This window comes from Nannospalax galili, unplaced genomic scaffold, assembly GCF_000622305.1.
Source record: "Nannospalax galili isolate Female #2095 unplaced genomic scaffold, S.galili_v1.0 scaffold1791, whole genome shotgun sequence".
NCBI lineage: Eukaryota > Metazoa > Chordata > Mammalia > Rodentia > Spalacidae > Nannospalax > Nannospalax galili.
Window position 1 is genome coordinate 215197 of NW_008329033.1, and position 25359 is coordinate 240555.

At 45.8% G+C, this 25359-nt stretch overlaps 1 protein-coding gene and 1 pseudogene across 1 annotated transcript in view; both read right to left on the reverse strand.

Moving 5' to 3' along the window:
- Positions 1 to 4415: 4415 nt before the first annotated feature.
- Positions 4416 to 5983, reverse strand: LOC103731743 (annotated as a pseudogene).
- Positions 5984 to 18441: 12458 nt separating this feature from the next.
- Pkd2 (polycystin 2, transient receptor potential cation channel) overlaps positions 18442 to 25359 on the reverse strand; it is a 50901-nt gene continuing 43983 nt past the window's right edge. Inside the window, exons 11-15 of the mRNA XM_008830178.3 lie at positions 24441 to 24562; positions 24069 to 24186; positions 23586 to 23749; positions 19715 to 19862; positions 18442 to 19193 (exon numbers count right to left, since the gene is read on the reverse strand). Coding sequence (XP_008828400.1) covers positions 18957 to 19193; positions 19715 to 19862; positions 23586 to 23749; positions 24069 to 24186; positions 24441 to 24562 — 789 coding nt within the window. The 3' untranslated portion in view covers positions 18442 to 18956. The remainder of the gene's footprint in view (positions 19194 to 19714; positions 19863 to 23585; positions 23750 to 24068; positions 24187 to 24440; positions 24563 to 25359) is intronic.

Sequence of the window (25359 nt, forward strand, 5' to 3'; positions counted from 1 at the left end):
ACGTCGCCGAAGGGGCGGGGGAAGCGCTACTTCTGGAGCGTTAGGAAGGGCGGAAGCCGCTTCTCCGCGCGGCTCTGCGCACGCGCGGCCTGGGCCCTCAGCGTCCTGGCGGTTGTTAGGTGGAGCTGGTGCTGGGCAGCCCGAGCACTGTTTCTTGTACCTGCGCGTTAGAAAATACCCTCCTGAGGTCACTGTCCACCCTCGCGGTTTCCTTTGAAAAATATGTACAAGCAATTCAGAATGGATGTTCTGAAAATGTGCGGTGGTTTAACTGGTAGTGTGTTATTGGGAAGGTTGCGAAGTTAAAACTTGGTTTTCGCCAAACGCGAGAGAATGAATACTGTTGATAGGTAAAACGTAAGAGCGTGGGGTTGCCATTGGTGACGAACTTTGTTAGAATTTTTTTTTTTTTGAGACAAGGTGTCCCTGTAGCCCTAGCTGGCTGGAACTCACTATGTAGACCATGCTGGCCTTGAACTCACAGAGTTGCGCCTGCCTCTGCTTCCTGAGTGCTGGGAAGAAAGGTGTGTGCCACCATGCGCAGTTAGTGGTATTTTAAGGGGATGCAGCGGTCTTCCTTTTTCTAACCATAAAATAAAGTTTATTCACAACTTTGGTTTAGTAAAGTTTTGTGTTATCTCCTGGTGAGTTAATGCACAGCCTTTAATACCAACAATCAGAAGGCAGAGGCAGGCAATCTTTGTGAGACTGTAAAGCCAAATTCTCTTCTGGGAGTCCTGCGCTATGTGCACTCTAGGCTTCCAGGCCCTCTGTGAGGCAAGCAGCTCTAGAAAAGGGCCCAAAGACGCCTTAACTCGGGTTTCACAGCCCCATGTGCCTTCTTTATTTCCAGCAATATAAAATCCACCACCACCCCTTCTGCCTTCCCACAGCTTACTATCCCAAGGAGAAGCTGTTGCCACTTTGCTGAATGAACACTGTTCAGTCTGCTGAAAGATCTGGCTCTGGTCTTTAAACTTTATTCTTTCTCTGACCTTCTAAATCTAACAATGTGTGATCTCCACTAACTTCTCTGTGGATAATCAGATAATTGGGTTTCAATATTTTGTTTTTAAGTGTGTCTGTGTACATGGATGTGAGTGTTGGTACCTGCAGAGGTCAGAAGGCATCAGATCCTTAGCTTGAGTTACAGGAAGTCTTGAGCCTCCTGGGTGCTAAGACTTGAACTTGGGTCTGCTGGAAGACCAGCAAGTGTTCTTAACTGCTGAGCTGTCTCTCCAGCCCCTCAATTACTTTTCGTTTCAACAAAATACCCAACAGAAATAAAGAGGATTTATTTTGGCTCATGGTTTGGGGAATTCAGTCCCTTGTTTGGGAGGGAAGCATCTCAGAGAGGCTCCCTTTGTGCTGGGAATTTGTGGTGGAGCTCCTTAGGTCATGGCTGAACCAAAAAGTGGATTAAGCCTGGAACAGGGCTGTGCCATAACCTACAAGGGCGTGCCCCAGTGCTATACTCCTAGCCAAGCATGCCCCCACCATCGCCAGGGGGCTGGAGAGATGGCTCAGTGGTTAAGAGCCCTGGCTGCTCTTGCAGAAGACCCTAGGGGTCAAATCCCAGCACCCACTGAAGGATAAATGCCTGGACTTAAAAGGGCCCAGGTGTAACTTTCAAAGGACTTTATACATGTTAAGTAACCTTCAGATAAACCTCAGATCCAAGCTAATATCCAACCCAGGAATTTTGTAAAACCCCCAACTTAAGACTGATATCTGGGAAAACTATTATCAGCCTCTATTGTCTCAAAATCTCCAAACAGTGTCACGAAGAACTACCAAAATAGCCCTACCCCCTCTACCCCCAACCCTTCTGAGCTGCCCACCAACTGTGCCTGAGGGTGCAGTTTCAAATCCCGAGGAGAAACTGTGGCCACCTTCATTGCTCTTAATAAGAACAATCTGCTCCTAAGGTCCTCTCATCTTTCTCATCTTTCATTTTCACATTGCCCTGGTCAATCACAATCTAACATTTCCTAACACCCATGTGGCAGATAAGAATCACCCATAACTCCAGTTCCAGGGGGTTCTGATGCCCTCTTCTGACCTCCATGGGCATTGCATAACACAGGTGCACTTGAATGCAGGCATAACACTCAAACACATAAAAATATTAACAAAATAAATTAAAAATTGGAAGATTTTTACAGCCAAGCCAAGCAACCACCTGAGGACCGGGAGTAAAACACACGTCTCTTGGAAAAATTTTGGATTCAAACATTAATAGCTTTCTAGTAGGGAAATGGCTGAGAAAGGTATTGTCTATAATATTATTTATTTATATATAGATGTACTCTGTAGCCATTAGCCAAACCTGGATTTTGTGGCAAATTCATCATATAATACAAAGTAAAAAGACAATACAAAACATAGTTTGAAGTATATATGTAAAGACTTTGTGAAAGAAAAGCTCCTAAAAAGAACTCCTGGACTGAACTTCCTGCAAGGCTTAAGTACTAATTAGCACTCTGGAGATTGTGGAGAGTTTGGAATGTTGTAGGTCCAGAGTCTGATTACCATTTATCTTAGGCCATCTTTAGCCCCCTAAACAGCCACTTCAGTGAGAGCCTGTCAGTCTGCAAGTAGAGCTGCCTTGCTCTGCTCAGGTGGGGACTGGCCCACAGACAAAGCCATTCTGTCTGAGGGTCCCCAAGTGGAAGAGACCCAATCCCCTTAGGCTGCCGGGTTGGTTGGGGAGGGGAGGGCTTCCTCTGGCTGGGCCACAGAGTGGGTATAAAAGATCCCCTCGGCAGGGGGTAGGGCCATAGCCCTTGGCTCTGCTCCTGTCTCCCCACCTGGAGGGCTGCAGGCCCTACTGCAGAGGCTTAGCACCCAGGGGGCACTTTCTCTGCGGCTCCCTGCCCTGCCATACAAAAAGAAAGACTAACTCCTGCATGGCTGCTCCTCCCCTGGACTCCAGGCCTGCAGAGAAGCAGTGTGGGTGGCCCTTCTCAGCCACCACCACTCGGGTTTTCAGGGTGCTCTGGGTGCCAAGCATGGACCTGAGCACTGGGCCCTGCTGGCGGCACCCATGCACTCTGCCATTGGTGCCCTGCAACTCACTGCACAAAGCCAGGTCCCGTGTCAGACCTCTGCCAGAGGAGGAAATAGAGGAGCAGTGCCTTTTTTTTTTTTCCTGTGTGGTGCCCAACTGCTGGCCTGCTGCAACCCAGAGGTGGATGGATCAAAACCATCTCTAACATACTTAAAGCATAAATTTCAGAGGAGTCAACTGCTCCCCCCGTAGATGACAGATTGACAGAAATAGGCAACAAAGGAGACCAGCACAGACAACAACAAAGCACTCACATGACGGCCATCACACAAAACACTCATTCAGGTTAGTTACAGAGGGCAGTCAGCAAAGTCTTGCTGACTCCCTGGACACTCGGTCAGCAGCTGCCTCAAGCTTCCCCTCCAAGTGTCCTTGTGAAGGCACCCCAGACTCTAACTCAGAGCCTTCCAGAAACAAGTGACTTTCTTCAAAAATCTTTTGGGACTGGGATATCAAAACCACCAGAACAGTGGGCAGCAGCAGTAGCAGCAGAGGCCAGAAATCCTGGGGCCTTGGAAAGTCTCAAGGGATATCCCCTCCTGCCCCAGGAATCTGCCCAGGACCACACTACTTCCCTGTTCAGGTTCTCCAGAGTCTGAGGTCTAATTTTCTGGGATGTCGGTGGAACCTCCAAAATGTTGCAAGGTGCTTCACCAGAAAAAGACCACTCAGACAGTTTTGTTGAATGAAAGTCTTGCTGGCCAGGGCTACACATGGGTGTCAGAATCCCAGCGTGTACCCTGAGCCATCTCTAGGGTAAGCTTTTATACAGAGAAACCATAACCAGGGATGAAAAGTTTAAGTTCTCAAGCTTACAGGTGGAGAGCCCCTTAACAATTTCTATTCTGTTAAGCAACAGTTACTATTCTGCAGAAGCAAGGCAAACATAACCTACAGAAGCCATAAATCTGAAGTTAGCAGGTGCACTCTGGGACACACTGACCTGTTCCCAAGACAACTTGGGTCCTGCTGACCTGTGTTCCCATATCCTAGGCCAACTGCCTGATAATTTCAGCCACTAGAGTCAGCCTGAACTTTAACATGGCATAGCAATGGTCAAGAAGATGCCCTATGACACTTAGAAGGATTTATAATGTCAACAAAACAGCTGCAATTTTTTTCTTTTTGCAATTAGAGTGGTATCCATTTAACAGAACAATTACTTTCATACAAGCTGCATCAGAGACAAAAACTACTGTCCCCACATATAACTAACTTGTGCCGTGTACCAACAAGAACCTGCTTTAAATTTCCATGCCAATTTCCAACCCCTATACTGTGCCAGGCGAGATTAGTGGCTATTGAAAATACCACCATGACAGGGCTATCTAAAGACATATTCGGTAGTGTGTTAATTCTACAATAAAAGACACTGTACAGTTCAAAAACAAATCTAACACAGCCTTATATTTTGATTATTTTTTTCTGTAAAAGGAGTGAGTTGTGTACAGGGGGGTTAAATGCTTACAGACAAGAAAAATAAACTGCGCTAGAACAAACTCATCATCATCTTCACCTGCGTCTTCATCTTCCTCCTCTTCCTCGTCCTCTTCATCGTCTTCATTTTCCTCTTCTTTTTCTTGCTCTTTTCAGCCCTGACACCCCCTTTTTTTCAGTGTCCGGTTTTCCTTTAGCTCTGTAGGCAGCAGTATCCTTTTCCTATTTCTCCTGCAGCTTGTGGCCTTCTCATAAGGCTGCTTGTCATCTGCAGCAGTGCTGTTCCACATCTCTCCCAGTCACTTTGCAACATCACCAATAGATAAGCCTGGGTTCTCTTCTTTGATTTTGGGGTGACAACAGAACAAGAAGAAAGCCGAAGGAGGCCTCTTGGGTGCGTTGGGATCTTTGAACTTTTTTGGTTCCCTTTTGGGAGGGATATGGCATTTTCATTTCTCATCAGGAGCCTTAGCCTCTGCCATGTCTTCAAACTTCACTTTTTCTTTAGCAGACATGGTCCTCCACCCCTCTGAGCACTTCTTAGGATACTCTGGGATGCTGACGGAAGCCTCAGGGTGCTGCTTCTCATGCTTCTCCCGGCAAGTTTGCACAAAGAATGCATATGATGCCATGTCGTTTTAGGGGGAATAAAGGCAACTATTAGGAGGCCCACAAATCTTTCTAAGGTGAGTGAGGTGATTCAGAAATCTTAAGAATCAATTGCTGGGATCCTGGGGTGCCCTAGAAAGGCTTATCCAGATACTCCAGAAAACCAGCAGGCCATAAATATTGCACTTTGTCACCCAGTTGGTCCCAGACATTGTGGAAAGTTTTGAGGACGTAAATAGGTCACAGTTATTAAAATTTACCGGGTTAACCAGGACAATGATAACTTTCAAAAAGATAGATGACAAAAAACCTAGAGGAAGAGACTGGAGACAACAACAAAAGACTACAAAGGGACACTAAAAGAATAAAGGCCAACACCGCTTTTGGAGAAGCAAGTCTTTCTCTAGGCTCAGATCTGACCCCAGCTAGGATTCTGATGACTTGCCCCTTGTCTGAAGAAGATCTCCTGCAACCAGAGAAAACTATCAACAAAGATACTCAGCCTCCAAGGTATTTACAGGACCTGCAACAACTGTTCCTTGTGTATGGACTGAGAATAACCCCCATAAGTCTGGCAAGTAAAGGAATTCCTGGGTCAGTTGGATATTGTCACCTATGGATTTTTAGATTTGCTAAAGTAGCAAAACCTCTGTATGCCAGCCTTAAAGGGAACCAACCCCTAGAATGGACTGAGACTGACTGGACAAGGAGCCTTGTTCTTTCCCAGATGTTACCAAGCCATCCCACTTGTTTGAGGATGAGGTCCGGGACATTGCCAAGGGAGTTCTAACCCAAACCATGGGGCCATTGAAACAGACTGTGGCCCAACTATCTAAAAGACTAAATCATAGCCTGCTCTGCTACCCTCAGGCCTCTCTTGGGGTAAGTCTATCGCGGAGCCCTCCGCGCCTTGATTCCCCCAGCCTCATTCACCCTTCCATCTCCCCCACTGTTCTCTACTCCTGGTTTGGGCCCTGCGGCATTCCTAGTCTTGGGTCTCCAGACACCTGGGGAACCAATACTGCTTCCTGATCCTTTTCACCCAGACCAACTTAGTGCCTTCCTTGGGCTCCAAGAGCACTGCGTCTGGACCTGGCACCACCCTCACCTCTCTCTGCTTCCCAGAACCTGCACCACCGGCTAACTCTCCTAACCTGCTCTCCTATCCTCAGGCCACTTGGGCCAAGTCTATCGCAGAGCCCTCCGCGCCTTGACTCCCCCAACCTCATTCACCCTTCCATCTCCCCCACTGTTCTCTACTCCTAGTTTGGGCACTGCACCATTCCTAGTTTTGGGTCCCCAGACACCAGGGGAAATAATACTGTTTCCTGATCCTTTTCACCCAGACCAACTTAGTGCCTTCCTTGGGCTCCAAGAGCACTGCGTCTGGACCTGGCACCACCCTCACCTCTCTCTGCTTCCCAGAACCTGCACCACCGGCTAACTCTCCTAACCTGCTCTCCTATCCTCAGGCCACTTGGGCCAAGTCTATCGCAGAGCCCTCCACACCTTGACTCCCCCAACCTCATTCACCCTTCCATCTCCCCCACTGTTCTCTACTCCTAGTTTGGGCACTGCACCATTCCTAGTTTTGGGTCCCCAGACACCAGGGGAAATAATACTGTTTCCTGATCCTTTTCACCCAGACCAACTTAGTGCCTTCCTTGGGCTCCAAGAGCACTGCGTCTGGACCTGGCACCACCCTCACCTCTCTCTGCTTCCCAGAACCTGCACCACCGGCTAACTCTCCTAACCTGCTCTCCTATCCTCAGGCCACTTGGGCCAAGTCTATCGCAGAGCCCTCCACACCTTGACTCCCCCAACCTCATTCACCCTTCCATCTCCCCCACTGTTCTCTACTCCTAGTTTGGGCACTGCACCATTCCTAGTTTTGGGTCCCCAGACACCAGGGGAAATAATACTGTTTCCTGATCCTTTTCACCCAGACCAACTTAGTGCCTTCCTTGGGCTCCAAGAGCACTGCGTCTGGACCTGGCACCACCCTCACCTCTCTCTGCTTCCCAGAACCTGCACCACCGGCTAACTCTCCTAACCTGCTCTCCTATCCTCAGGCCACTTGGGCCAAGTCTATCGCAGAGCCCTCCACACCTTGACTCCCCCAACCTCATTCACCCTTCCATCTCCCCCACTGTTCTCTACTCCTAGTTTGGGCACTGCACCATTCCTAGTTTTGGGTCCCCAGACACCAGGGGAAATAATACTGTTTCCTGATCCTTTTCACCCAGACCAACTTAGTGCCTTCCTTGGGCTCCAAGAGCACTGCGTCTGGACCTGGCACCACCCTCACCTCTCTCTGCTTCCCAGAACCTGCACCACCGGCTAACTCTCCTAACCTGCTCTCCTATCCTCAGGCCACTTGGGCCAAGTCTATCGCAGAGCCCTCCACACCTTGACTCCCCCAACCTCATTCACCCTTCCATCTCCCCCACTGTTCTCTACTCCTAGTTTGGGCACTGCACCATTCCTAGTTTTGGGTCCCCAGACACCAGGGGAAATAATACTGTTTCCTGATCCTTTTCACCCAGACCAACTTAGTGCCTTCCTTGGGCTCCAAGAGCACTGCGTCTGGACCTGGCACCACCCTCACCTCTCTCTGCTTCCCAGAACCTGCACCACCGGCTAACTCTCCTAACCTGCTCTCCTATCCTCAGGCCACTTGGGCCAAGTCTATCGCAGAGCCCTCCACACCTTGACTCCCCCAACCTCATTCACCCTTCCATCTCCCCCACTGTTCTCTACTCCTAGTTTGGGCACTGCACCATTCCTAGTTTTGGGTCCCCAGACACCAGGGGAAATAATACTGTTTCCTGATCCTTTTCACCCAGACCAACTTAGTGCCTTCCTTGGGCTCCAAGAGCACTGCGTCTGGACCTGGCACCACCCTCACCTCTCTCTGCTTCCCAGAACCTGCACCACCGGCTAACTCTCCTAACCTGCTCTCCTATCCTCAGGCCACTTGGGCCAAGTCTATCGCAGAGCCCTCCACACCTTGACTCCCCCAACCTCATTCACCCTTCCATCTCCCCCACTGTTCTCTACTCCTAGTTTGGGCACTGCACCATTCCTAGTTTTGGGTCCCCAGACACCAGGGGAAATAATACTGTTTCCTGATCCTTTTCACCCAGACCAACTTAGTGCCTTCCTTGGGCTCCAAGAGCACTGCGTCTGGACCTGGCACCACCCTCACCTCTCTCTGCTTCCCAGAACCTGCACCACCGGCTAACTCTCCTAACCTGCTCTCCTATCCTCAGGCCACTTGGGCCAAGTCTATCGCAGAGCCCTCCACACCTTGACTCCCCCAACCTCATTCACCCTTCCATCTCCCCCACTGTTCTCTACTCCTAGTTTGGGCACTGCACCATTCCTAGTTTTGGGTCCCCAGACACCAGGGGAAATAATACTGTTTCCTGATCCTTTTCACCCAGACCAACTTAGTGCCTTCCTTGGGCTCCAAGAGCACTGCGTCTGGACCTGGCACCACCCTCACCTCTCTCTGCTTCCCAGAACCTGCACCACCGGCTAACTCTCCTAACCTGCTCTCCTATCCTCAGGCCACTTGGGCCAAGTCTATCGCAGAGCCCTCCACACCTTGACTCCCCCAACCTCATTCACCCTTCCATCTCCCCCACTGTTCTCTACTCCTAGTTTGGGCACTGCACCATTCCTAGTTTTGGGTCCCCAGACACCAGGGGAAATAATACTGTTTCCTGATCCTTTTCACCCAGACCAACTTAGTGCCTTCCTTGGGCTCCAAGAGCACTGCGTCTGGACCTGGCACCACCCTCACCTCTCTCTGCTTCCCAGAACCTGCACCACCGGCTAACTCTCCTAACCTGCTCTCCTATCCTCAGGCCACTTGGGCCAAGTCTATCGCAGAGCCCTCCACACCTTGACTCCCCCAACCTCATTCACCCTTCCATCTCCCCCACTGTTCTCTACTCCTAGTTTGGGCACTGCACCATTCCTAGTTTTGGGTCCCCAGACACCAGGGGAAATAATACTGTTTCCTGATCCTTTTCACCCAGACCAACTTAGTGCCTTCCTTGGGCTCCAAGAGCACTGCGTCTGGACCTGGCACCACCCTCACCTCTCTCTGCTTCCCAGAACCTGCACCACCGGCTAACTCTCCTAACCTGCTCTCCTATCCTCAGGCCACTTGGGCCAAGTCTATCGCAGAGCCCTCCACACCTTGACTCCCCCAACCTCATTCACCCTTCCATCTCCCCCACTGTTCTCTACTCCTAGTTTGGGCACTGCACCATTCCTAGTTTTGGGTCCCCAGACACCAGGGGAAATAATACTGTTTCCTGATCCTTTTCACCCAGACCAACTTAGTGCCTTCCTTGGGCTCCAAGAGCACTGCGTCTGGACCTGGCACCACCCTCACCTCTCTCTGCTTCCCAGAACCTGCACCACCGGCTAACTCTCCTAACCTGCTCTCCTATCCTCAGGCCACTTGGGCCAAGTCTATCGCAGAGCCCTCCACACCTTGACTCCCCCAACCTCATTCACCCTTCCATCTCCCCCACTGTTCTCTACTCCTAGTTTGGGCACTGCACCATTCCTAGTTTTGGGTCCCCAGACACCAGGGGAAATAATACTGTTTCCTGATCCTTTTCACCCAGACCAACTTAGTGCCTTCCTTGGGCTCCAAGAGCACTGCGTCTGGACCTGGCACCACCCTCACCTCTCTCTGCTTCCCAGAACCTGCACCACCGGCTAACTCTCCTAACCTGCTCTCCTATCCTCAGGCCACTTGGGCCAAGTCTATCGCAGAGCCCTCCACACCTTGACTCCCCCAACCTCATTCACCCTTCCATCTCCCCCACTGTTCTCTACTCCTAGTTTGGGCACTGCACCATTCCTAGTTTTGGGTCCCCAGACACCAGGGGAAATAATACTGTTTCCTGATCCTTTTCACCCAGACCAACTTAGTGCCTTCCTTGGGCTCCAAGAGCACTGCGTCTGGACCTGGCACCACCCTCACCTCTCTCTGCTTCCCAGAACCTGCACCACCGGCTAACTCTCCTAACCTGCTCTCCTATCCTCAGGCCACTTGGGCCAAGTCTATCGCAGAGCCCTCCACACCTTGACTCCCCCAACCTCATTCACCCTTCCATCTCCCCCACTGTTCTCTACTCCTAGTTTGGGCACTGCACCATTCCTAGTTTTGGGTCCCCAGACACCAGGGGAAATAATACTGTTTCCTGATCCTTTTCACCCAGACCAACTTAGTGCCTTCCTTGGGCTCCAAGAGCACTGCGTCTGGACCTGGCACCACCCTCACCTCTCTCTGCTTCCCAGAACCTGCACCACCGGCTAACTCTCCTAACCTGCTCTCCTATCCTCAGGCCACTTGGGCCAAGTCTATCGCAGAGCCCTCCACACCTTGACTCCCCCAACCTCATTCACCCTTCCATCTCCCCCACTGTTCTCTACTCCTAGTTTGGGCACTGCACCATTCCTAGTTTTGGGTCCCCAGACACCAGGGGAAATAATACTGTTTCCTGATCCTTTTCACCCAGACCAACTTAGTGCCTTCCTTGGGCTCCAAGAGCACTGCGTCTGGACCTGGCACCACCCTCACCTCTCTCTGCTTCCCAGAACCTGCACCACCGGCTAACTCTCCTAACCTGCTCTCCTATCCTCAGGCCACTTGGGCCAAGTCTATCGCAGAGCCCTCCACACCTTGACTCCCCCAACCTCATTCACCCTTCCATCTCCCCCACTGTTCTCTACTCCTAGTTTGGGCACTGCACCATTCCTAGTTTTGGGTCCCCAGACACCAGGGGAAATAATACTGTTTCCTGATCCTTTTCACCCAGACCAACTTAGTGCCTTCCTTGGGCTCCAAGAGCACTGCGTCTGGACCTGGCACCACCCTCACCTCTCTCTGCTTCCCAGAACCTGCACCACCGGCTAACTCTCCTAACCTGCTCTCCTATCCTCAGGCCACTTGGGCCAAGTCTATCGCAGAGCCCTCCACACCTTGACTCCCCCAACCTCATTCACCCTTCCATCTCCCCCACTGTTCTCTACTCCTAGTTTGGGCACTGCACCATTCCTAGTTTTGGGTCCCCAGACACCAGGGGAAATAATACTGTTTCCTGATCCTTTTCACCCAGACCAACTTAGTGCCTTCCTTGGGCTCCAAGAGCACTGCGTCTGGACCTGGCACCACCCTCACCTCTCTCTGCTTCCCAGAACCTGCACCACCGGCTAACTCTCCTAACCTGCTCTCCTATCCTCAGGCCACTTGGGCCAAGTCTATCGCAGAGCCCTCCACACCTTGACTCCCCCAACCTCATTCACCCTTCCATCTCCCCCACTGTTCTCTACTCCTAGTTTGGGCACTGCACCATTCCTAGTTTTGGGTCCCCAGACACCAGGGGAAATAATACTGTTTCCTGATCCTTTTCACCCAGACCAACTTAGTGCCTTCCTTGGGCTCCAAGAGCACTGCGTCTGGACCTGGCACCACCCTCACCTCTCTCTGCTTCCCAGAACCTGCACCACCGGCTAACTCTCCTAACCTGCTCTCCTATCCTCAGGCCACTTGGGCCAAGTCTATCGCAGAGCCCTCCACACCTTGACTCCCCCAACCTCATTCACCCTTCCATCTCCCCCACTGTTCTCTACTCCTAGTTTGGGCACTGCACCATTCCTAGTTTTGGGTCCCCAGACACCAGGGGAAATAATACTGTTTCCTGATCCTTTTCACCCAGACCAACTTAGTGCCTTCCTTGGGCTCCAAGAGCACTGCGTCTGGACCTGGCACCACCCTCACCTCTCTCTGCTTCCCAGAACCTGCACCACCGGCTAACTCTCCTAACCTGCTCTCCTATCCTCAGGCCACTTGGGCCAAGTCTATCGCAGAGCCCTCCACACCTTGACTCCCCCAACCTCATTCACCCTTCCATCTCCCCCACTGTTCTCTACTCCTAGTTTGGGCACTGCACCATTCCTAGTTTTGGGTCCCCAGACACCAGGGGAAATAATACTGTTTCCTGATCCTTTTCACCCAGACCAACTTAGTGCCTTCCTTGGGCTCCAAGAGCACTGCGTCTGGACCTGGCACCACCCTCACCTCTCTCTGCTTCCCAGAACCTGCACCACCGGCTAACTCTCCTAACCTGCTCTCCTATCCTCAGGCCACTTGGGCCAAGTCTATCGCAGAGCCCTCCACACCTTGACTCCCCCAACCTCATTCACCCTTCCATCTCCCCCACTGTTCTCTACTCCTAGTTTGGGCACTGCACCATTCCTAGTTTTGGGTCCCCAGACACCAGGGGAAATAATACTGTTTCCTGATCCTTTTCACCCAGACCAACTTAGTGCCTTCCTTGGGCTCCAAGAGCACTGCGTCTGGACCTGGCACCACCCTCACCTCTCTCTGCTTCCCAGAACCTGCACCACCGGCTAACTCTCCTAACCTGCTCTCCTATCCTCAGGCCACTTGGGCCAAGTCTATCGCAGAGCCCTCCACACCTTGACTCCCCCAACCTCATTCACCCTTCCATCTCCCCCACTGTTCTCTACTCCTAGTTTGGGCACTGCACCATTCCTAGTTTTGGGTCCCCAGACACCAGGGGAAATAATACTGTTTCCTGATCCTTTTCACCCAGACCAACTTAGTGCCTTCCTTGGGCTCCAAGAGCACTGCGTCTGGACCTGGCACCACCCTCACCTCTCTCTGCTTCCCAGAACCTGCACCACCGGCTAACTCTCCTAACCTGCTCTCCTAAATCATGTATCAGCTGGATGGGAAAACTGTAAAGGAAGCTGATAAGTTGGCCTTGGGGTAAGAACTTCCCTTAACCACTCCCCACTCAGTTGAAGCCCTCCTAAGGAGAACTCCAGAGAGATGAATGTCAAATGCCCCAATGACTCATTACCAGACACTCTTCCTAGATCAACCCTGTACAAGGTTTTACAGGACCTCGACCCTCAACCCAGCAAGCCTGCTTCCAGATGAGGATGCAGAGGAACCCCTGCATGACTGCACCGAGAATGACCTGATCCCATCTACTGGACCAGATTTGAATGATGTCCCACTGCCAGAGGCAGATGAGGTACTGTACTTAGATGGAAACACCTTCATCCAAATTGACATCAGGTATGCTGGGGCCACAGTTCAATGGGAAAAGGACAAAGCCATCACCATGTATACCTACAACTGGTATGCTTTTGCCATTGCTCATATGCATGGGGCACTGCATCAGGGGAGAGGGTTCCTTCCAAAAAAGGCTCCCCTGAGACACAAGGTAAAAGGATCTGGCTGCTTGGGAGGCCCCTCCAGGACCTAGTCACATTGCCAGAACCAAGCCTGCCTCACAAGCCTGCCTACACACCAAAGGAAAGAAACGTGGACAACATTCCATGGCTAGACTACCTTGCCAAAGCCTGCCTATGCCCAGGTAAGCTTAAAAAAGAAAAAAGTGCTGGAGGGAATACATGCCCATGGCACCACCCCCAGGGAACAATGGGAACTGGACTTTACTGAGATTAAACAACTGTCTTCAGGTACAAGTATATTTTGGTTTTCATAGACACATTTTCTGGATGAATGAAAGAAAGATTATCCCACTCGGACTGAGACAGCCTCCATAGTGACAAAGAAACTGCTCCAAGAACTAGTTCCTAGGTTTGGGCTGCCCCTCACCTCAGGGTCCGACAAAATCCTGGCCTTCACGGCCAAAATCTCTCAAAAATTTGACAAAGGCATTAAATATTAATTGGAAGTTACACTGTGCCTATAGACTACAGAGTTCAGGACAGGTAGAAAAAATAAACAGGACCTTAAAGGAAACCTAACCAAATTGGTTATAATAACAGGTCAAAGTTGGGCCAACCTCCCTCCCTTTGACCTACTTAGAGCTAGGTGCATGCCGTACTGAGGACTCACCCCTTATGAGATCATGTCGGAAGGCTGCCAACTATCCTTCCCTAGTTGAGAGATACACGTAAAATAGAGATGACTAATCACTCCCTTCTCAAATCATTACAGGCCCTGCAACAGACCCAGAAGACCACCCACCAGACAGTCCAAGGGGCTGGTCTTCAATCTGACTCAGAACTGGCTCACAAGTTCCTGGCGACTTGGTATGGGTCAGGAGAGTTTCAGTTCAGACTCTGGAACCAACTTGGAAAGGCCCCTATCCTGTGATCCTTACTCTGCCTACAGCAGTAAAAGTGGCTGGGATCTCCTCATGGACTTATCACACCCAGTTAAAGGTGGCTATGGAAGAAGATGGAAATTGGACTGTTATTCAGACATCTGACCCTTTAAAGATAAGACTAACATGAATTCCCTGATTGTTATGACTATAGTTTCTCTTCCTCCCCAAGGGGATTGCTTATAGTACCCATCGCTCCCAAGTCTGGGAATGGCAACTCAGGAAGGCCAGAGATGGGAAAGTCCTTACAACTGTGACCACAGACGGTCAACCCACCTTCCAAACAGACCTCTGTACCCTTATGACTTTAAGCCTATGGAACTGCTATGGCAGACATGGAGGGTATCAGGCAGTAGACTGTGGCAACCTACCATTTGAAAAAGAAACTCAAACACTCCAATTTTATGCCTGTCTTGCAAATGGCAAGTCTTCCTGCCAGGGGGATGACCAGTTCCACTGTACAGCCAGAGGTTGGGAAACAAAATTCTCATGGGGGCATACAGACCCCTACATCCGCATAGATAGAAAACACCCAGGTTTGTTCTCCAGGTGGTTGTAATCCCCTATCAAGATCATAGCCTGGAATACTGCCAAGTCACCATTATTGGGTTACAGGAAGAACTTGGGAAATAAGGACTTATGCCACAGGGAGGGATCCTGGAGATGAGTTTACCATACAGAAAAGGCAACCTCCCTGGAACCCTCAACCCATTGGCCCATACCAAAACCTTTATCTACAAGTACTCCTGAAACCTATAGTCCAACATCTCCCCACAACCTTGGTGACACCCGACACACTAGGAAGAATGGCTCCAGCCACCACAGCCAAAGTCCTGAAGCAGCGCCCCCCCTCCATGTTAAGTATACTAGTGAAAGTCCGTCAACATTTAAATCATACAGACCCAGCCCTGGGTCAGGACTGTTGGCTGTGCTTAGATCCCAAATCCCCTTAATATATAGGAGTTAGTCTAAATCAGACTCTCACTCCTACCAAGGACTGGAACCACCTTAGGGGACTTAAAAGGGCAAGGGACCTGCATCATGTCATCTAACAATGACAGTGAGAGATCTCCCTATAAGTGAGCTTGCAGCAGTAGTTTATGCACAAGCCCCAGTATGGAACAGGCCTAAATGTATATCCTCTAACCACTTTGAGGGTCTAAAAGGAGGGGGCCTCTGCATACTGGTCCACATTGTCCCTCAGGTATAAAGTCAGGTAGACTCTAACAAAAATGCTGTTACAAAATCGCAGAGGCTTAGATCTCATCTTTATAAAGCAAGGAGGCCTTTATATAGCTTTAGAAAAAACTTGATGCTTCTATGCAAATCAGTCTAAAATTATCAGGGAAAACTTAACACTAGTCTGACAACTAATTATCAGTCTTATTTTCCTGCTCTCCATGGCTCACTACCCAGCTTGCAGCCTTTGCTGGGCTCCAGTACTCCTACTCCTGGCTATGACAGTCAGACCTTGTCTGATCAATTACCTAGCTGTATTAGATGAGCAAATGCAGTAAAAATCATGGTTCTAGAAAAACAATATAATCCCCTAGATGAGTCTAGGATTTGACTCACGCCCATAGAACCAGTGGGGAATGTGATAAGACACCTTGTTGACCATACCTAAGCGATGTTAAAGTTTAGGCTGACTCTAGTGTCTGAAATTATCAGGCAGTTGCCCTAGGGTATGGAAACACAGGTCAGCAGGACCCAGTTGTCTTGAGAACAGGTCAGTGTGTCCCAGAGTGCACCTGCTAACTGCAGGTTTATGGCTTCTATAGGTTATACTTGGCCTGCTTCTGCAAAACAGTAATTGTTGCTTAACAGAATAGAAATTGTTAAGGGGGCTCTCCACCCGTAAGCTTGGGAATTTAAACTTTTCACCCCTGGTTATGGTTTCTCTGTATAAAAGCTTACCCTAGAGAAGGCTCAGGGCTACACACTGGGATTCTGACACCCTGGTGTAGCCCTAGTCAGCAAGACTTTCTTTGGCAAATCTTTGTCTGAGTAGTCTCTGGTGAAGCACCTTGCAACAGAATACAATTTTTTAATTAAAAAAAGGACTTTATCTCAGTTGTCTTGGCATAGTCATATGACTAGAAACAGTAACAACCACAATCTTAGTATAGTACTGTTTTCTCCTTCATTGTATATGTGGCTGACAAAGTCATGTGGCACAAGTTTGTTAGGAACTGTTTGCATTGTATTCTAAGGAGATAAAAGCCCATGGCACCAAACAATTATGCCTTGTGTATAATGTAGGCATATCCTTTGTACAATAGCCCTTCAGAGTGTGCATACCAATTTTCCGCTATCATGTCTGCAACTCGAGAGGGGTTGTGCCAGCTATTAAGTAGTGCTAGGGAATGATTACCATTACCCCAGGGAAGCTGTTCTGCCAGTCTTACTGCTTTAGGTAAGGCAAACCTGAACTGTGTACTCTATACTATTTGTCAGTGTTGCACCAAGGGAATTAAGTCTCCAGCAGCTGACAACATTAACAGTGTTCTAAGAACACCCTTTACTGACACTTCCCTTTCCTCTCATTCCCAGTCTATCATTCGTATACCAACATGTCCCAAATAAGCCACCTGTCCTGGAGTCCTTGTCCTGCGTTATATTTCCAAGAGAAATTAAAACATAAGACACCATTATTACAGCAAGGTTAGCTGGGTACTCAAAATGTTTATTTGGTGTGAAAACATACAAATTTATCAATTGTGTCATTACTGAACTTACAAAAAGAAGGCACTTTTCCAGATAAAAAGCAACACTGTCTAATTGGAAACAGATAATTCTTATATTGGGTACTATGTCAAGTCTTTATTTAAAGTGCGCATTACTACATTTAGGAAATTCTTGATTATCAAAGAACTTTGTATATGTACTATCTTAATTATACCAATACAGAGGGGAAGAGGATAGGAAATAGATCAGGAATGAATTCTCCAGGACGAAAAGAGGAAATATATGGAATTTATGGATTAAAAAAAAGAAGTCTGCAAAACTTTACAAGTGAAATGAAACAGTGTAATAACAAGCATCATAAAATGATGTTCTAGTGACCATAGATATATGGCACATAGTCAATACACATGGATACCACATAATGAATGCACTTCAAGTTGAAGTTTGTTTACCTGTAACAATATGGTACACATACATAAATACATACATGCAAGATCCCTGGAATGCAAACTGTAGTACCTAGGAAGAAAAAACATGATGAAGCATAGTCAAAAGAGAGTAAGATGGAGATGAAGCCATCAGAATTAAGGGAACTCAGCACACTTCGGTTCTGTAGAAGCTGACTTGGAAAGGCCTGCCTATTCATCAGTTTGTTGGAGGTTGGATGTATTCTAGGAAGTAAATGACCCACTTGTGAATTTAAAGTCTACCTGATGGCTACTAACCAACAGTGCCTTGTTTCTTCTTATTCTCTTGGCTCTCAAAAGCTCAGATCATTCAATACTTTTTTTAAAAAACATTTTTATTGAGAAATGTTTCCCCTGGAAATTTAGCGAGACCCTCTTCTAATGAAAAGAATTGTTAATAATCAACCTTTAGCTGATTCCTCTTAATAATGGATTAATTTTTAATGCCAAAGGCTCCTGTCATTAAATTGAACTGAATTTGCTTTATACAATTTCATTGTGAAATACACGGTCAAGAATATTTGAGTGCTATATTCTAGAAACAGTATAAAACCAAATTTTCAGTTTTACAAAGCCTTATGCATGTCAAAACTTCTTTAATGTTACTGTACATATTTGCTTTGCTGAGTTAAAACTTTCATTGCATACTAAAAGTTTTAATACAAAATTTAGTAAGTTTCTCTTATTGGTTACCTTTTTTAATATTAAATTCAGTGGTAAATCAATTGAGACATGAGAAAAAATAAATGGAGAAATTTCTATACTGACAAGTAGTTGATAAATCAAGCTTAGTGACAGTTTAGGTCTCCTTCCAATTCTCTTACATTTCATCTTATAATTGATCTTTTGGGCTTTCCATGACTATTTCAAATGAGCAAAATTAATAAAAAAAATTAAGTGATACACTTAGTCTCACAAAGTATGAAAGATTCTGGCACAAAAGCTACATAGCCATACTATGCTTTGGAGTTTGTTACTACTTCATTTTTGAGAAATGTTCACCCCAGAAAGACTCCTTTCTTAGAAGAAAACTATGCAGTGAGCTCTCGAGTTACATCTGAGTGAAAAGAAATGCCCTACTTTCCCTTCACACATTGGCAGAAAATGCCAACACTGACTTTTGAGATTGGAGGTGTTCTCAGAAGCAAGTTGGGAGCTCTCTTGTAGCTTTAAATGACTACTTCTTGTCACCCAAGAAGACTCAGGCTGGACAGCAACTGGGCGTACCTCTAAGTATACTTTTCAAAGTTATTTTTTTCTGGAACTCAATATTTACATCTATTTCTTATATGAGAAAAAGTAAAACAATCTTCTTTGATCCATGGGGTAAAGTTTATGTAAAATAAATTAAAGTGCAGAAGATTAACAACCGGTCACAGAAATTAGCATCATTACATAATCGGGGCATATAAATACTGTACTTATCTTGGCAATGCTGGGACTACCTCTTCACCTCTCAGGAACACACACACTAACACACACGGATTATTACACATGGACACTGGCACTTCCATTTACACCTTCACCTTCCAGGCCCTCCGCAGACTGGGAGGAAGAGGGCCTGGAGCTTCTAGGGCGAGGCTGACTGTTGAGTCCCACATGTGTTCCTAGACCATGGTCCGTCTGAGCAGCTGTATCATCGGATTCCCAGCGCTCCAACTCTTCCCGCACTAGGCGCTCCATCTGTTCCCTGTGGACCTCGGTGTTACGACCCAGTCTCTCATCCTATCAAGGGAATTGGAGAAAAAGTAAAGAAAAAAGGGACTTGCCTGCTTCGTGTTGCATATTCACCTATATGAAAACTGAGTTGGGAGATCTGGGGTTAAATAAACTGTAGTTAGGTAGGACTGTAGATAGAGACAGCAAATAACGGCATCCTGAGAGTCACTGGAAAAATGTTCACTGAATTGGATCCTGCACTGGTAGCAGGCTCAGAGTGTGGGGTATTAACAGACATGGCCCCAGACTCCGATTCAGTCTGAAGTGATAGAGGAAGACAAGCATCAAAGGGTAACAGATACAAACTGTGACTGCTTCTATGTTTTACAGAACCACAAAGAATGCTTCTGCTTCAGGGGAAAAGTCTGAAGATGGGAATGAGTGGCAACAACATTGAGATTGCATGAGTATTAACTTTAAACAATCTTATTCTTCAACACTTTAAATGGAAAAGTGTCACAGACGTATATTTTTACCAATAAATATTTGTTCACCAGTCAAGAGTTTATAAGCTCCTGACTTCTTACCTCAGCCACTCCATCCAGCAGTCTCCCAAGCACCTCTCGTCTCTTTAGCTTGGCTCGCTCCATAATTTCAAGCTTCACAATCACAGCATCAATCTTGGACACAATACTGCCAATGGAGTGCTCCATGCGGTCAACTCGTCTCACCAGTCTGCAGGGAATGACAGCAGGGGCAGCCAAAGTCACCTGGCCATTGTCTTTTCAGCCCACTCGCTCTCCCAAGGGAAACACCAAGACGATTCTTAAGCAATGTGATAATCTGAAACACTTCCTATGTGGATTCAAGACACAGAGTAAATTTTCATAGGCTGCTGGTGGGAGTGATGGCTAGCCCAACCTTCCTGCCTACGGTAAACACCAGATCTGCAGTTTTAAGAAAGTATGTCCATCCCTTGATGAACACATGCCATTTTTAGAAAAAAATCTTATGGAAAGTTTCATGTGCATAATTTTTTAAGTTACAAATATAGTCACATGAGTATTGTTTTTTTAAGAGTGTATCGTTGAACAGTGGTTATGCTACACAGCTTGTAGGAGTTATTTAAATAAATTACAGTTCATCTATACCGTGGAATTCTAAGGTGACACCAGAAATTGTACTGTCAGGATGTTTCATGAAATAAAATTATGCGTAAATAAACCTTAGAAAATAGTGTGATCTTTTATCATCCCATTACTTTGAATAAAAATAGGTAAACGTCTTAACATATGTCTAATGGTGACAATTCTCTTCCTCCTCACTCCCTCTTCTCCTTATAGTACTAGAGACTGAACTAGGAACCTTGCACATACTAGGCAAGTATTCTACCACTGACTACATGCTCTGGAGACAACTTCTCAAATGTTAGTATAAGAGCTCTGTAGACTGTCTTCTCAGTGAAACAAGTGTAACCGCTTAAAATTAATTTTTTAAAACAATCTTTTTCTTTTTGACAGGGTCTCTCTGTAGCATCAGCTGGATTGGAACTGGCTATGTGGACCAGACTGGCCTAGATCTGAGAGAGATCTGCCTGCCTCTGTGCTGGGATTAAAGGCATGTGCCATTGCATCTGGCTTAAAAACTCAATCTTTTTAATCTTTTTAAGGATCTAGCAATTTTCTTAAGGGCATATAGAAAATGAAAATTGGTTCAGCAAACAAATCAACTAAATTTCAGAAAGAAAAGTGAAAGCTTATGGCATTTAAGAATGTTTAAAGAATATTTCTTCAAATAATATTTCTTCTCATATTTGATGAAAAGCATTGCAAATTCAAGCCATTCATAAAACTGCAAATAGGGCAGAGTCAGAGATGTTCATGCAGGCATACACAGTCAAGACACAGAAAGACAGGCACAAAGAAAAAACTAAAGGCACCAAGAGAAAATGGATTTATCGTGTACAAAGGACCTCATTATGCTATCTTCTAATGAAAAGTAACAGAGGAAATGACGATGAAACAGGTAAACAAAACTGGAGAGAACTCCTTGTTGGCCGACCTGCTTCACAAGCAGTACTGAAGGGAAAAATATGAGTGAAACCAGAATTCCAGTAATCAGAATCCTAATGAAAAAACAGAGAACGTGGATAAAGGTCATAATGTGAGTGTGAAAAACACTATAAATGCTATTTATTCCTTTCTTCATTGGTTTAGGAAAGAACTGTGTAAGACTTGTAAATAATAGGATTGTTGGCCCTGTAACATACAGAAACAAAATATATTTGACAATTCCTTGACAAAGGAGATGGGTTAAGTGCAAGATTGTACTGGGGGAAGGAAATGATATGAGATGGTAGTCTGACATCAAAGGACAAATGAGGTAGGAAATTAGAAAGGTGATATACCAGTGCTATAAGTATATTTTAATATTTTTTCTCTCAGCTTTGTTCAGACATAAGATACAGTGGTAATGGCAGCAGTATAAAGATGGATTTGTGCTGAATACGATAGAAAAATAATATGCATACATACATTTATATGAACAGAAACACAAAAAGAGGATGAAAAAGATATACAGGAAGAATATTTCTGCATCTCACAGAATTAAGTTCATATGACTCTGAAGCGGTTTCTCATAAGTATTTATGTGAAGTCCTAGACAACCACTAAGAAAATAACAAAAAACACAGTGTCAAGATATCATTAAAAGCATCAAAATGTTAACAGTAGGAAATAACTGTTTAATGTAAAAAAAGCAGTGAAGGAGTAGGAGAAAAGAAGAAAAAGACAAAACGGAAAAGCAGATAAATCCAACTATATCAATAATAAACTGCAGATTGGTTTTTTTTGTTGTTGTTGTTGTTGTTGGTTTTTGTCTTTTTTTTGAAGCAGGGTCTCCCTGTTGCTCCAGCTGTCCTGGAACTCACTATGTAGACCAGGCTGGCCTTGAACTTAACAGAGATCCGCCTGCCTCTGCCTCCCAAGTGCTGTGACTACAGGCATGTGCCACCACGCCTGGTTAGTATTAATCTAATCAAAAGGCTGAAATTACCAAAGAAAATAAAAAGGTCCAATTATGGGTTGGAGATATAGCTCAGCACTTAAGAGCACTGGCTGCTCTTCAGAGGACCTGGGTTCGGTTCCCAGCTCCCACATGGCAACTAACAACCATTGTAACTCCAGTTTCAGGAGATCCAATGCCCTCTTCTGGCCTCCATGAGCACTGCAGGACATGGATGCACTTACATGCAAGCAGTATACTTATACACACAAAAATTTTTAAAAAAGATCCAATTATATGATGTCTACATTACATATTTTAAAAGAATTCTAAAATGGCAATTTTTGGTTTATGGGGGGAGCCATGAAGTGTGTATGAAGGTCTAAGGATAATCTGGGTGTTGGTTCTCTCCTTTTACCACGTGGGTCTTGGGAATCAACTAAGGCCATCAAGCTTGGTAGCAAGCACCTCAACCTACTGAACCATTTCTCCCACTCCTACATGATGCTTATTTTATAACCAAAGATACAGGAATGCTGAAAATAAAGTACAGCAAAGGATTTATTGCTATCATGAAAACAGCAACCAAAAGGAAGTAGGAGTGGCTGTAGTTACATTAGACAAAAAAAAAAAAAAAAAAGAGTTTTAAAAGAAACATCTTGCGTGAGATAAAGACATCATATAATGAAATCTGGGCTAATTTATTAGAAGGTATACTAGTTATAAATATGTATATACCTAACAACAAGTTCCAAAATATATGAGAGCCTTCCAGAATAAAAGGATAAATGATAATTTAATAATAATAGAGACATTATAATTTAATAATAATAGAGACAAATAGGCAGAAGATCAACAGGGAAAGAAGACATTTGAATAACTAACAAACTTCAACAGAGCACTCCATTCAAAAACAGCAGAATATACATTCTAATCATGTAAACACAGAATCCTTAAAGACAGACCATGTGTTAGGCCATAAGATGTGTAAATCAGGGGCTGGAGAGATGGCTCAGCTATTAAGAGCACGGTTCCCAACAACTACATGGTGGCTAACAACTGTCCATAACTCCAGTTCTAAAGGATCTCTCGTGCCTTCTTCTAGCCTCCAGGGGCACTGCATATATGTGGTGCACTTATATAGATGCAAGCAAAACACTCAACATAAAAAAAGACATGTACACTTTGACAAGCACATGTAAAATGAGACAGAAACACTAAAATTTATTAAGACAATTTGGTTAGAAGGAACATGGAGGACATTAATGTTTCCCTTTGCTTTTTTGAATTGCATATAATGAAGATCTTTTACAAAAATTAAAAAATAATCTTTAAAACTTAATTAAAAGACTTGACATTAATCATGCACAGGAATGAACTTCTAACACCAGAGTAACTGCTTCATCTCATTTTGGCTCTAGCCAACCTGAACCTGGCCAAAACCTCTATACTTACACTTGGAACTCTTCATAAGAAACCCCACTGGAGATGCTTCCCCTCCTCCTGGAGCTATGCCCACTGTCATCGTCATCATCCTCCTCAGAATCATCCAGGCTTCTGGGGAAACTTCTGCTGCTCAAGGGACGTGGTAAAGAGCTATGTTCCAAGTCCAGGTCCTCCTGAAGAACACAGAATCTTCTAGTGAGGAACAGACATACCAAGACCTCACAACAATTTTTATCAAGGTCTTGGGAAAGTAGGAAATGAGTGTGCACCAGACCAGGATTCTGCACTTTCTGATTTCTTGGATTGAAAACAGATTTGAAACAGGAATAAGTGTGTGTGTGGGGGGGGGTGGATAAGCACACTACTAATGTGTAAGTTGTGGGGAGGGAGAGAGGGAGAGATGGAAGGAGGGAGGGAGGGAGAGCGAGAGCTAGAGAGAGAGAAGTGAATACATGGGAGACACTCAATGCACCCATCTTCTAAACTACGTACCCTCTCTTTCTCCAAGTCGTCTCTCATCTGCTGATGCTCATGTTCATTAAGTTCCTGGTCTCCATCCTGGTCATACTTTGTAAATATGGCCTCAATTTCTGCATCAGTGTGGCCCTTCCTGAAATTATTGAGAGGATTCAGATAAATTTCAGTACATGTCCAACCCAAACACCGAAATATTCAAATGCAGTAAGTGAGAAATCACTGAAAGGAGGCTGGCCCTCCTTACAGCATGTTCTAGAAACATTCCTGTTCCTCCCTCCCATCCAAAAAGTATTTCTCTCCAGTGCTTGGGCCAGAAGCACCCCCCTGTTACCAAGAATTTATATTTGCAATAGTAATTCCCCAGGCTCCAGGAAGTATGTCTCTCACCCTTTCAGATCTTGTCGAAGCTCATCAAAGTTTAACTTGCCTCCACCTTGCCTCAGACTCTCTGAAATGTCATCTACAGTATTTTTTTTCAGTTTTAGTTTGACCAATGCTTTATGGTAGCCCTATTGAAAAACGAAGAAAAAAACCCACATGGTTTAGTTTTTGTTTTTTTTTTTTCTTTTTGAATTTTGTCTTTCAGATACACTTGGAACTATTAAAAATTCAGTGCTTGGTGGAAGTTGCATGAAGTTTTCCCTTACAACATGATCCACAGACAATGGTGCTTTGGCTTGAACAACAGAAAAACAGTGAGGGAGCTACTCTATCTTACCAACAAGATGGTAGGGAACAGCCTGTGTACTTTACATGTAGCTATTTATTTTTATGTAAGTTTTGGTCTTTAAACCAAATAAAGAAGCCACATCAGGAACAAAGATATTCCACCGCCCTGTCCTGCCTTTCTCTTTAACAACTATGTATTTTCTGAGAAGTTGTGGAAAATCTCAGGCTCCCAGGCCTTGCTCAAGGAGCCTTTTTCTTCAGCCTTTTACAAGTGCTAAGGAAGGATGGGGTAAAAGGAAACTGAGTAAATATTTTCTTCTAAAATCCTTTGTTTAAATGGTAACAGATAGATTTGGAACTCTCTCTCTCTCTCTCTCTCTCTCTCTCACACACACACACACACACACACACACACACACACATACACACACATATCTTCTCAGTGTGCTGTAAACTAAGAACTCTTAGGCACTGAGTAATTAAGAATCAAAAAAGATTATTTTAGAATCGAATTCAGAGCATGCAAGAATTCATGGAATTTAAGTCCGGGCTAACATCATATCAAATCAAGCCTCCTATGGGAAAAAAAAATTAAATTACTCCTGAAATAAAGCAATTTACCATTTATTGTAAACTA